General features: G+C 33.8%; 3 protein-coding genes across 3 annotated transcripts; 2 read left to right on the top strand and 1 right to left on the bottom strand.

Moving 5' to 3' along the window:
* The first annotated feature begins 986 nt into the window (after nt 1-986).
* Accoas (acetyl coenzyme A synthase) lies at nt 987-10,504 on the top strand. The gene is made up of 10 exons (XM_072907819.1): nt 987-1,317; nt 2,330-2,545; nt 4,814-5,009; nt 5,079-5,458; nt 5,610-5,802; nt 5,903-6,058; nt 6,148-6,315; nt 6,399-6,588; nt 8,779-9,024; nt 9,107-10,504. Exons 1-10 carry the CDS (start codon nt 1,229-1,231, stop codon nt 9,301-9,303), a joined length of 2,031 nt encoding a protein of 676 aa, XP_072763920.1. The 5' UTR covers nt 987-1,228; the 3' UTR covers nt 9,304-10,504.
* LOC140674363 (enolase) lies at nt 6,658-8,567 on the bottom strand. The gene is made up of 5 exons (XM_072907821.1): nt 7,976-8,567; nt 7,730-7,854; nt 7,421-7,666; nt 6,905-7,337; nt 6,658-6,763 (listed from the first exon to the last, which is right to left on the bottom strand). Exons 1-5 carry the CDS (start codon nt 8,368-8,370, stop codon nt 6,658-6,660), a joined length of 1,305 nt encoding a protein of 434 aa, XP_072763922.1. The 5' UTR covers nt 8,371-8,567.
* A 139-nt stretch (nt 10,505-10,643) lies between the features above and the next one.
* Nucleotides 10,644-13,284, top strand: LOC140674362 (inositol monophosphatase 1). The gene is made up of 6 exons (XM_072907820.1): nt 10,644-10,945; nt 11,558-11,691; nt 12,128-12,387; nt 12,523-12,628; nt 12,704-12,855; nt 12,954-13,284. Exons 1-6 carry the CDS (start codon nt 10,883-10,885, stop codon nt 13,058-13,060), a joined length of 822 nt encoding a protein of 273 aa, XP_072763921.1. The 5' UTR covers nt 10,644-10,882; the 3' UTR covers nt 13,061-13,284.
* The last annotated feature ends 333 nt before the right edge of the window (nt 13,285-13,617 follow it).

Genomic DNA, 13,617 nt, shown 5'->3' with positions numbered 1-13,617 from the left:
ATTTTTTATATTCTGCGCGGGGGTGTGCACGGGTTTCGATACGGTAAGCCACAGAATTAATTAGCATATTGATGAATATTGTTTACGGTTTTACATTTTTTTATGCAGATGTGTATAAATAATAAATCTTTATTCATCGAGAAAACCGATTATGAATAACCGTTCAATAAGTCACTTTATATTTATTAGAGGACTCAACGAATATAAAAAATTAACTACAGTCGGACCTCTTATCCTACATTTTCGGTCCGGAATCTTCCCCTTAAACCTCTGATCCTACGACAAAAATTTAAGAGTGGGGGTATAATTCCCCTTTCGCGGTCATAGCATGAGAGGATTTTTTGTTGTAGGATAAGAGGTTTCGTAGCATAAAAGATTCGTAGGATAAGAGGTCCAACTGTAATTAAAAATTAATCACCGATAATCAAGATAACGGTGAGCAATTTTTGATTATTTAATTATTAAATTTGATCAGCTTTTGGTAAAGAAAAAGTCATTTATTGAGCTAACAAATGCACGGAAATTAATTTAATAATTATATCAGACAGTATATCTGAACTTTAGACATAACTCAAGCTTTTTATATCTAATCCTATCTCTTGTATATAGAAAGTAATCTAAGAGAAAGAGAAAGAGTGTCTTTTTTTCTAAGCGCCCGCGTATTAAAAGTTTTATACAAATGTCATTTATATATATATACGTTGGAAACGTGCGTTTTTACCTCAGTCTACTTATAAAAATTGAACAAAGATGAAATTGTTGTTTTACCAAACGCAGTAATAAATAAGTGAATAAATCATACTTCTCTCTTTAAATAAAATGTGAAATACATTTAATTATATTGCAGCGAAAGAGAGACGAGTCGACCGATGTTGCTTTCTCCCTCGGATCGCGCCGGAGCGTCAGAGCTCAGGTATATATGTATACATATATATATATACATGTATATATATATATATATATATATATATATATATAGAGTTCAGTGGTACAGTGAAACCAGTCGCGGTTTATCAGCCGAGCCGGTAAAGTCGCGGGAAACGCGCGAGCTCGTTTGCGACAATTCGGATAGTCCTTATATAGCTTGTCACCGATATAAAATTCAACATTATTTATTACAGTCATCACAAGTTGTCGACCGACAACAGTATTCCCTGTATCTTTGATCGTCCTTAATCGGATCGTGGAATTTTGAAGAAAAGCTGAAAGGAAGCGAAAGGGTGAAAACATGGCGGATAAAATATACTACCCCAATCCGGAGATCAGGAAAAGATCGCACTGCAGTAGTATGGAACAGTACAGAGAGATGCATAAAGAGTGAGTATAAGTATGCGAAATTTTAATACTAAAAATAATGAGATACACCGTTTGCGATATCGTTTTCTCGAGTATCGAATTCGGAAATTGTAAGCCAAGTTGAAATGATGACTATACGTCATCATATTATCGCGTCGCATTTTTGCGACGCGGAAATGTGAAAGGTACACAAGATGACAGATGACAGTTGCGAATAATGTTTATTCGTTAATTCATTTATCAGATTAGAATCAAATGATAAAAGGTAAAAGAGACTAATCCATTTAAACTCAAAGCAAAGACGTGTTTGAGATTGTTAATTATGGGGAAGAATATATTGTATTTTTTGTACCTACAATATTGAGAATTGCGTGTTAGATAAATTGAACATTGTATTCCAGACATTGAAATTGATCGCGAGTCTTTATCTGGACGCTTTATAAACGGCACGAATAGAGAAGCGCGATATCGATCCTGTAGGGGTGGGACAAATTTCTCAGTTTGAGTAAAACGCTTCCCCATCGAACAGTATTAAAAATATGAGAAATGTTCTTTCTCATATTTTTAAGCAACCGCGATAATCAAGTCTCTCGCATTCGATTCGATTAATTTTACAGCGAGAATTCTCGCTAGCAATGGGATTCTCTTTGAAACGAGAGAATTCGTTTACAGGCTACTGGCTACAATTTCGGTGTAAGCTTATGACCTGTTTGTTTCATAATTTATTCCATTGGACTGCGAACTCATTTAATTAATGCGAAAATAATGTGTAATAACAATGTGCATAATTTGCGGCTTACCAAACATGCATAAATTTGTAAATAGAACAGAATGAAAAGTTGTTATGTAAGAAAGAAGTGAATCGATGATTCGTTCAATTCGACTCTATCGACTTTTATTCTAATAGCGATCTTCAACTTTTAATATTATAATATCAATCAACAGTAATAAATTATCGATTATTTTCACGTATCGCGGAATTAATAAAAGAATATAATGAACTAGATTAAGACAAATTTGTTTTTTTTTCTAGATCTATAGAGAATCCAATAAAGTTCTGGGGTGACATTGCCAAGCAATTCTACTGGGAAACGCCAGCGATAGATGAAAAATTTTTCTCATACAATTTCGATGTAGATAAAGGTGATGTTTTCATAAAATGGATGGAAGGAGCAACGACGAATATCAGTTTCAATTTGCTCGATAAGGCTGTAAAGAGCGGACATGGAGATAAAATTGCATTTTATTGGTAAGAATATATAATAAAGTTAAAAATTAGATTTCTTACGGCACGATTGAAATATACGCCTCGATTTCGATAACGATCTAATTAAAAGGAGATTATGACCAATCACCCGGTAGTTCATTTCTATGCAAAGTATATCTTCGAAGACGCAAGTCATTCGTTTATATTCCGTTAGGTTTACGTAAAATCGTAATTTTTTATTCTTGTTACGCTATTATTTATTAATGGTACTAATGAATTTTTAATTCACAGCAAGTGAAATACTATTTATCAAAAATTTTTATAAATTTGATCGGTACCCATTAAATGAAAAACGTCAACAAGCGAAGAAACGTCAGTTTCGCGTTATCACGCTTCATACATATTTGATACCCGGCCTAAGCTACCTACGCCGGATTACCGATCATCGACCATCGACAATCATCGGCAATGTCGAGAATGTCAATTCAGTACCGTACATTGTGTTTTTTAAAATCTCAACTTTTAGAAAAATAATTTTTCTATAATCTTTCTTGCAAATAATGCACAGTAATTTTATTCATTAGAGACGTGATGTTGAAAGTATTTACGAAAGAATTGTATAATCGCCCATTTAATTTTTGAAAAAATTCGGCACATGGTCTACACCTGCATCTTGATTGGCTAGTGAAACATCGCGCGCGACGCGTCATTCATTGCATCACCCTCATGCTCGAGAGCATGATTCAGTCACGCGATTCGTGTACTGAAAATTTCGTTAAAACACGATCACGTTCTATTACCCGATATAAACAAGATATCCGAGAGATACACTCGTTTCATAAATCACAAGTGTTATATAATATATACATAATGCAAAACTAGAAAGAAATTAACATTTTGTAAACACCGCGAAATCATTACAAAAGCATCTCAGTAAAAAAAAGAACCAAGATGTAGATAGGATTAACGGAACTAGTGTAAATATACATTTAAATTAAATTACGGGCGAATAATAACGAAATGTTAATTAAAATAATAAAAGAAAAATATGATATTTTAATTATATGTACATCATAAATTATCGCGTTTAACCCTGAATTTAGAGAGGCGAAGACAAAGAGATGAAGGCCACTTTCAAGCATTGTAACAATGTCGAAGGATAATATCTATATGAGATCAACCGCAAGAGCTTAGTTTTGCGGTTGTATATGGAGTAGAAAGAATATAAACGTGAGAATCTCTATATTAGAAATAAAATACAAACCGCAAAAGCTTAGTCTTGTGGTTGTACATATATGGACTACAAACGCGAGAAATAATATCTATATGAGAATAAGATTAACCGCAAAAGCTTAGTCTTGTGGTAGTATAATATAAAGTACAAAGAATAAAAAACCATAAACGCTAATCGATATCGTTGTTAAATGATATTTATATCGACTTAATAAGTTAAACATTATAATTAATCGATTCTTTATAATTAATTTGTATTTTTAAATATCGTTGATCGCGCGCATTACATCTCTTATCTATAGCGACAGTTATCTTACACGAAGGAAATCACGTGCAATTTTGTTAAATATCACGAGTTAGTCTGTTTCATTAATTAACGGACGATATTGAAAGGTTTTATTTTATCAGTCAATTTGTTGACCCTCTTCTAATTATTTGCGATATGCAATATTATAGATAGTGTAACCTTGCAAAATTTTGATTTAATCTTATGTAATATCATTTTCATAATAATGTTTTAATGCAGATTATGCATGCATGTTATGCTAATATTATCATTTGAGTTTTTCTAACCATAGAAATTTATCTAAATTATATGTAACACGACAATACATTTTTATGAACTTGTCTTTTTTGTGTTGTTAAAGAGTGTAGCTTAAGATATTTTTTAACGGAGAATATAAGTACAATATTAAGAAAAATATACATTGAAACATTATTAAAGATATTTAAACTTCAATTTAATCGATTGTGATTCAACTTGTAGAGAATTGCCTAGAACAAAGTTATAACTATATAATATCATTTCTAATCTTATCTTTCTTTTCACACAACAAAAAAATTAATAAATTTTTCCGTATTAACCAAATATTATGAACAAAATAGGTATTATCTGATAAGTTAAAATCATCAATTAAATTAAACGGAATTTACTCGAAATATTTTCCAATTCACGTATATGTCTATTTTCGTCATGATTTATTGCATCTAATGTATGAATAATGAGCTTATATAATCATAAGTTTATACTTTTCTTTAATAAATTTTTATTAAGATTTTAAAATGCGTTATTATCAGGGAAGGAAACGATCCGGAAGATTATTCGCGACTGACGTATAAAAAATTGCTCGAGGAAACATGCAGATTTGCAAACGTTCTCAAGTCGAAGGGTATTACCAAGGGAGACAGGGTAGTGATTTATATGCCGAATATCTTGGAGCAACCGATCGCCATGTTAGCTTGCACGAGGATAGGAGCGGTTCATAGCGTGGTGGTAAGTGAAATGCTTGAAAACGAAAAAATAAATAAACGAATAATGAATTGATACTAAAAAAAATTACAGTTCGGAGGCTATTCGTCCGATTCTTTGGCGGAACGCATACTCGACTCCAAAGCTAAAATCCTGATCACTGCGGATGGTGTATGGAGAGGTGAGAAATTACTTCTGTTGAAAAATATCTGCGACGAGGCCTTGGAGAAGGTTAAGAAACAGGGTTATCAACTCGACTGCTGCATCGTCGTCTCGCATTTGAGAAGACTCAACAATCCTCAGGGTAAGATGAACGGTGTGAATGGCACCAGCAACGGTAACGTAGAGCTGACCAATGTTTCCTGGGACAACGACCGAGATGTTTGGTGGCATGACGAGATGGAGGACGCAGAGCCGAGCTGTTATCCAGTTTGGTTGGCTGCTGAAGATCCACTTTTTATCCTTTACACGAGGTACAAATTATATATTCGCGAGCTATAACGATTTCTGACGAGACAGGACAAATAATAAAGAAAATACAATAAAATCGATAAACAATAAATAACTTTTAGCTATTTTAATTTATCCGTCATTGATTATTTTTCTTTTCTCTGTCGTATATAGCGGCTCTACCGGAAAACCAAAGGGTCTTCTTCATACTACTGCAGGGTATATGATCTTCTCAGCGACAACTTTCAAGTATGCTTTCGATTATCAACCGGGTGATGTTTATTTCTGTACTGCCGATATTGGCTGGATCACAGGACATACTTATGTGGTTTACGGACCGTTAGGATGTGGTGCAACGTCTGTTTTGGTAAATATGCATTTCCAATATTCTTTTATATAGATTGTATTATTTATATACATTGTGCTTTTATTTTCTTCGTTCTTGATAAATCTGCGTTTATTAATAGTTCGAGGGTATACCCTTTTATCCGGATAAAGATCGATACTGGGCGATTGTCGATAAGTACAAGGTCACACAATTTTATACGGCGCCAACTGCTATCAGATCGTTAATGAAATTTAGTGATGATTATGTGAACAGACACAGTTTAGCCACGCTTAAGGTAAATGTCAAAGACTAATCAAAGACTTTATTTCTCTCTATCGGCATAGACATAATACACAGAAATTTATGCAAGTATATGCGTTCCAGGTCCTTGGTTCAGTAGGTGAGCCAATTAACACCGAAGCTTGGCTCTGGTATTACAATGTTGTCGGCCACGGTAAATGCAGCATATCGGATACTTTCTTCCAAACGGAAACTGGTGGCCATGTAATTACACCGCTACCAGGTTGCACACCTATGAAGCCAGGCTCCGCGGTAAGTGATTTCTAATTAATGATTTCGCTTTGTACTATGAATGAATAACTTTTATTTCTAACATATGGAATGAATGTACGTAGACATTTCCGTTCTTTGGGGTTTTGCCGGAACTTCTCGACGAAGATGGTCGCATAGTAGAAGGCGAAGGAGAGGGATATCTCGTTTTCCGTCAACCATGGCCAGGTATGATGCGGACGCTCTATGGAAATCAAGCACGTTTTCAGAGTGCGTACTTCGAGCGATTCAAAGGCTATTACTGCACGGGAGATGGTAAGTGCTTTGTTCTTTTTTGTGTCTATTTTACATATTATTATTATATATTATTCTAAATTATTTATGTTATTTCGCTAGAGGATTTCGATATTTCAGTCCAACGTATTTGGCATCTTTGCCGAGCTCTTCCTCGATTCTCAAAATTTGATTATATTTGGCCATTCTGTCACTCCTGCAATCATTTAATGAATACGATTTTTACATCACAATTAAGACTGCTAGATAAGGATAAATTTAATCGAAAAATGGATTTGATAATTCGATTTGAATTAAATTCCAAATTCTAAGTATTATTCTCATCAAGTCGCATTACCTGCAGGGTCCTCCACCTTTGAACTGGCCAGCGGAAAGTCCAACCGCCATATCAGCAACGAAATTATCTTCCGTTTCACCGTGGCTTCCACCCACGATATAGCCCCAATCGTTGATTCTTGCCATTTTCGCGCAATTAATGACTTCCGTTACAGTTCCAATTTGTGATATTCTTAACACGAGGCAGTTTGCTACTTTCCTATCTATTGCTTCTTCGATTCTATCGATATTCATCGCGGTAAGAGCATCGCTGACTATTTGAATCTTTTGGTTAGCGATTGTTAACCAACCCTCCCAATCTTCTTGATCGAAAGGGTCTTCGATTGAAACTATGGCTGGGAATTCAGACAGATACTCCAGATATCGGTTTCGCAAACCCTCAGCTTGCACATAATTGGCGGGATCCTTTGTCTTAAATGCTAGATCATATCCCCCTGTACACATATGAATACAAACGTTATTTTATTGTTCATAATTATATAAACGGAAAAAGAGATAAATGTAGAAATGATGGAACCTTCTTTATAAAAGCCGCTTGCTGCCATATCCAACGCTATCTTAATCTTCCCTTCGTAACCCGCGTCTCTGATAGACGCGTTTAAAAGAGTCAGGGCGGCCTTGTCATCCTTCAAATCGGGAGCGAAGGCTCCTAAGTCGCTAACTGGAAGCGGACCTCGTATTCCTTGAGCGTCAATGATCTTTTTTTCTAACACTCGATATATTTCAGTAGCCATTTTTACAGCATCGGCGAAACTCTCAGCACCTGCATGTAAAAATGGTCACATATTCGGGCAGTTTAGACCGTGTATTAGACTTCGCATATTACCTATAGGTAATATCGCAAATTCTTGACATAGTAAGTTATTGCCAGCGTGTCGTCCTCCGCTGATCATGTTGAAACATGGTACAGGTACAGACAATTGATTATTTTCAGCCAACTCGGCAATGTATCTTAAACGAGGAAACGATTATCAGAAAATACTCCAAATAAAAGCGCGACATTGGAGAAAGATTTCTTTGCATTATCGATTAAATTAATTTTGCAAAGGGACGATAGTAAATTAATAGTAACCTGTAAACCGGGAGACCCTTCTTGGCTGCTCCAGCTTTGCAACAGGCTACAGAGACTCCAAGAATGCTGTTGACGCCGAGTCTCGATTTATTCTGCGTGCCGTCCAACTTGATCAACAATCCGTCTATTTCAGCTTGTTGACAAACCTCCAATTTGGACTTTATCAGCTGAGGAGCAATCACATTATTAATGATGTCGACGGCTTTAAATACCGAACGACCATGGTAAGCGGTCACGTTCTCATCTCTGATCTCCCGCGCCTGGTTCGGATTGATCAGCACGTTTGAGGGTACCGACGATCGGAGCAAACCGATATCAGTAATTAAGTCGACTTCTAAGGTCGGCTCGCCTCTGCAATCAAATATCTGACGAGCCTTGATCTTTCGAAATGCCATCTTATATTGAAATAGAAATTCAAGTTATGTCATGACGATTTAAATTTAACGTTCGTTTTTGTGGACGTATAAGTCCTGTGATTTGATCGATGATTACATAATCTAGCAATTTTGTGATTGAAATTACGTGCTGCACGTTCAGGTTCCGATTCGCGAGACTGCCTGACAACGAGACATGTTTGTAGCCTCATTCAGATGCATTCAAGCGAAATGATATATCAGATAATGACATATTAGAATATTTAGATTTCTATAGAATCCACGTTTTATTATATAATTCTGTTTCAATCTAATGAATGAAACAAATCTTAAAATTGAAACACTGAATATATATTTATTTATCGTACTTCACTATCGTAATAAACTGATCAAACAGGATTTAAATTCAATTTTCTTTTGTGATTTTAGGAGCAAAACGCGATGCAGACGGATATCTATGGGTAACCGGCCGTATCGACGACATGTTGAACGTTTCCGGCCATCTAATGTCAACGGCTGAAGTCGAAAATGTATTGGCAGAACATTCTTCGGTAGCTGAGGCCGCAGTAGTTAGTAAAAAACACCATGTTAAAGGTGAATGCTTATATTGTTTCATTACGCCGAGTGACGGGAAGACGTTCGACGAAAAATTGCAACTTGAGCTTAAAAAGAGAGGTGAGTTTTTGTAGACTTAATCGATTTAATTATATTAACCATGCACATTATACATTACTCTAATAAAATAATCTTTGAGTAGTACGCGAAAGGATTGGCGCATTCGCTCAACCAGACGTCATTCAACATGCTCCAGCTTTACCGAAAACAAGATCCGGCAAGATCATGAGACGTATGTTGAGAAAAATCGCAGCGGGCGAAGAGGATGTCGGAGATACAACTACACTGGCTGACGAGACTGTCATTAAGCTTCTTTTGGAATTAAGGCCGAAAGTTTAAAATATACGTATTTCTCGCTTATTATAAGGAGATGAAAGTATCTTGAAAAAACTTTTCGCATAATTTCGATGAATGTTGACAACGTGACGCACGATTTCCGGATAATTTCATAAGATAAAAATAATATATTTAGATTGCACATTGAAAATATCGAGTCGGTCTACGTATTCGCACAATATTGAAGACGCATATCAAGATTTTATCGCAATTATTATTTAACAATTACAAACGTACAAAATGTATAAACGATACTGTTATCTCTGTTTTCGTTAATCGAATTCTGTCTGTTGTCACTCAAACTTTTAGAGTGATTAGAAATATGAAAGTTATTATTATTCTTTTGACACATCTCTTTTTTATTTTCTTCCATTTTTTTCAAAGGAGACAAGAGAGACGTGTCGAAAGAATAAATTGTTAATAGAATTATCGAATAAATAGAATTAATTGATTAAATTATTGGTCGCTCTCTCCTCAAAGAGTTGCTGCGACTACGATACATATCTTACGTAAGCATCGCTAAGTTGCCTATAAATGTCCTTTTGTTAAGCTATTTAAATTTGAAATCAGTTGCAAAACCAAAAACGCTCAATACAAGAAAACTATAGTTCACAGCACGGTAGTAGACGATAGATAAAAGGTTGGTTGCACAAATATTAATAACTGTATTAAGTATTAATAACAGAAGTGAGCATAGCACATGACTACGTGACGCGTATATATGTAACTGACGGATACTGCAAAAAAAAGACGGTATTCTGCTTCCTGCAATTTAGTGTATATATAATATGTTACAATTCTATTTATGTATACACACAGGGTGTCTATATCACTTGATGTACTGTATTTCGTTTCAATTACATATTCTTTGATAAGCTTTCGAGATTGAGAGATAAATCTTCTCTCCTCGCTATTCAAGGTTTAGCGTGATTGAAAAAAGATACGGAGACGTACGAACGTACTTATGAATGAAAGTTGCCTCGTGCTCCTTTTTTGGGAGTTCACGTCACATACATATCATTCCTTGCGGAACAAGACAACTTTAGGTGTGATAAAATAAATGTATATGTATTGTACGCGTAGATATATATATATACATATATATAAAATAAACATAAATACAGATATGACTATGTAATTATAGACATATATGTATATATGTTAAAAGAATATATCATAAAAAAATTACGATTGTTCTGTTAAATGATGAGGAGTTGTGTTATTTTTCTTCTTTGCTTTCTCCTTTTTTCCTTCTTTCATTATATAAATAACATAATTTAATTTATACATTATTACATATATATATATTATTATGTGTGCACTCAGGTCTTCCGGTTTGTACGAGAATCGATTCACGCGACCGTGGTGGTGGAAGTGGAAGGTAGTGTGTGTGCATGTATATCGAGCGATTACGCATTACGTCAAAGCTGTGAAAGCCACAACCCACAACGCTCGATGTCAGTGCCAGCTGAGCGTCGATAGAGGCAAGAATTCACGGCGGAACCATTTCGGAGTGCGTGTGCAGTGTGGCATTCAATCTATATATAAATAAAGAAGTGCTTTTCACAGCTGTAAATAAATCATGTTTACTGTTATCGACGAGTGTTACATCGAGGTTTTACGGCTTGTGAAACAGGCCGGTTCGGTAAGTCGAGGGATTAAAATGCAAGTAATGTATATAAGTATTGAATGTGATAACAAGATACGTAGATAGCTTTTATTAAATATCGTAATTTTTTTAAAAATTTTGCTTATCATGGCATTAATCTGGCTTATCAGAGTTGCCATTGACGGCAGAAGCCCAGATTATATTTTGATACATCAGTAAAATTTACATACATAAAGTAATTTTAATATTCCTACAAGATTTTCACAAAATCACCCAATATCTTTTTATGACGTGCAGACAAATTACAGCTATAAATTCCAAATTATTTATTCAAATTTTGAGAGAGATAAATATAAATAGTAGCAAAAGAGACAAGTCATTCCTTTTAATCGTCTTGTTCTTTTCTTTTTTGCAAATATAAACATTTCTCGGTCCTCTACATGCTCCCGGAGTTTTGTTATTTAAATTGGGGACACGCTCCCGGAGTTTTGTTATTTAAATTGAGGACACCCTATATAATGACATAAGTACATTATTTGTTTAAGCGTAATTCTTTGTGATGGCTTTAAAAGCTTTATTATCAGAACATTCAGTTTTTTACATATTAATGCACCTTATCTTATTCATTCACACACATTTCGTTTGTAGATTATTAATGAAAAGATTTATCAACCCAAAGAGGTAGTCACAAAATCGAGCGAGATCGATTTAGTTACAGAATGGGATCAAAAGGTAGAGAAGCTTTTAATTAACGGAATATCATCCAAATATCCTGATCATAAGTAAGTAAAATTTAATTTCATTATTATATTATACTATAGCGCGTATATAATTCGCCATATATAATTTTTTTCATTGAAAATTATATCTCGTTACATTGAATAGTATGTAATATATATTAATCATTCCTACATTATCCTGATAATAATCTTTAACAAAATTCTTGAATTGTTCAATAATTAAATAATTTTGTTAGATTCTATTATTTTATGTGAAATAATAAATACAAAATATATATTAATATTGACATAATATGACGATAAAAATACATAATTTGACAGTATAATTATTATTGTATAAGAAAAATATTTTATAATAAAAATCTTAAAAATTGAAAAATAAAAGATAAAGATTATAATTAGTACATATATAGAAGAAAAAATTACACTTAATATTATTCTTATATCTTCATATTTATATTTAAATAAATATATACAGATTTATCGGCGAAGAAAGTACTGCCATGGGCCAGAAGGTAGAACTAACAAATGCGCCAACTTGGATAATCGATCCGATCGACGGCACAATGAATTTCGTTCACGGTTTACCGCACACGTGCATATCGGTTGCACTGCTTATTAATAAAACGGCGGAAATAGGAATAGTATACAATCCAATATTGGATCAGCTTTTCACCGCTCGTAAGGGTCAAGGCGCTTTTCTTAATGGAGCTCCGATTCATGTGTCTGACAAAAAGGGTAATTTGCTCTCTCTACTTTTAGAAACGCAAAATAATAGATTGTAATATTAAGCTTTGCGATTTTACAAATGCTCGATGATTTAACCGATTTTAATTAACAACCTGGTTTTATTCTGACATTGTTATTTCGCAGAATTGCGTAATTCACTGTTAATGCTAGAAACAGGAACGAGCAGAGATCCGGAACAATTGGAAGCAATATTGCAAAATATAAATAAGCTTATAACACGTGTTCATGGGTAAGTCATATTTACGAGCTACATTTTCGCACAAAATGATAGTTTTTTTACTGAAAAATTTTTTCTATTATACAGAATCCGAACTCTTGGTTCAGCAGCTTTGAATATATGCATGGTAGCCCTTGGTGGTGCTGATATTTATTTTGAATTTGGTATACACGCATGGGATTTTGCCGCCGGAGAGCTTATTGTTCGAGAAGCAGGCGGTGTGTCGATAGATCCAGCTGGTAAGTACAGTTGCAAAATATTACCTACATGAATCAGTATAAGAGATGCTGAGCGCTAACGTAAAGAATTAATATTTATTTTATTCTTACGTCAAAAGGAGGTCCGCTTGATGTGCTGAGCAGAAGAGCACTGTGCGCGTCATCGATGGAATTAGCTCAAGAACTTTCCAAACTAATAACTCAATATTATCCAGAACGAGATTAAAAAGCTTTGTAAGGAAAATAATGAGGAAAAATTTATGTTTGCACTCAAATATCAGATTGATATATGCAAATATTCCTAAAAACAAGAAAAATAAAAATTTTTGAGATTTTTGTAAGATATGTAACTTTTTGTCTGAGAGATTTGAAAGATATCAATGTAATTATCATTTTTTTCAAAATTTTTAATTTTGTGTAAGAGTTTAAAGTATTATGTGACAAACTTATTCATGTATGTACTTATATATATAAATCCAACACTTTATATGTATAGTAATTATATATATATATATATATATATATATATATATATATATCTGATAAAAATTTGTATAGACTTAAATACTAATGTGAAATATACATGAAAATATAATATATATGCTATATGCTATATGTTATATTGATCTCAAAGGGAGACTGAAAAATAGTGAAAAATATTATTTCTCCTCACATGCTCATTTCAATATATTATACATTTATTGTGATTAATAATAATAATTTTATTTAAAAAATGTAAAAAAATATACATTAGATTATCCCTTTTATTTTGTATACCTTTAT

This window comes from Anoplolepis gracilipes, chromosome 16 (assembly GCF_047496725.1).
Source record: "Anoplolepis gracilipes chromosome 16, ASM4749672v1, whole genome shotgun sequence".
Classification (NCBI taxonomy): Eukaryota; Metazoa; Arthropoda; class Insecta; order Hymenoptera; family Formicidae; genus Anoplolepis; species Anoplolepis gracilipes.
Note: the sequence above shows the minus strand (reverse complement) of the source record. Positions and strands in the feature narration are given on the sequence as shown.

Bases quoted from the DNA above. Each gene is read 5' to 3' on its own strand.
- Accoas (XM_072907819.1), top strand. From the start codon at position 1,229: ATGGCGGATAAAATATACTACCCCAATCCGGAGATCAGGAAAAGATCG. The intron at 1,318-2,329 runs GTGAGTATAAGT...TTTTTTTTCTAG, and splicing joins TACAGAGAGATGCATAAAGA to ATCTATAGAGAATCCAATAA. The intron at 5,459-5,609 runs GTACAAATTATA...TGTCGTATATAG, and splicing joins CTTTTTATCCTTTACACGAG to CGGCTCTACCGGAAAACCAA.
- LOC140674363 (XM_072907821.1), bottom strand. From the start codon at position 8,370: ATGGCATTTCGAAAGATCAAGGCTCGTCAGATATTTGATTGCAGAGGC. The intron at 7,338-7,420 runs GTTCCATCATTT...ATATGTGTACAG, and splicing joins AAGCGGCTTTTATAAAGAAG to GGGGATATGATCTAGCATTT. The intron at 6,764-6,904 runs GTAATGCGACTT...AAATGATTGCAG, and splicing joins AAAGGTGGAGGACCCTGCAG to GAGTGACAGAATGGCCAAAT.
- LOC140674362 (XM_072907820.1), top strand. From the start codon at position 10,883: ATGTTTACTGTTATCGACGAGTGTTACATCGAGGTTTTACGGCTTGTG. The intron at 10,946-11,557 runs GTAAGTCGAGGG...TTTCGTTTGTAG, and splicing joins TTGTGAAACAGGCCGGTTCG to ATTATTAATGAAAAGATTTA. The intron at 12,629-12,703 runs GTAAGTCATATT...TCTATTATACAG, and splicing joins CTTATAACACGTGTTCATGG to AATCCGAACTCTTGGTTCAG.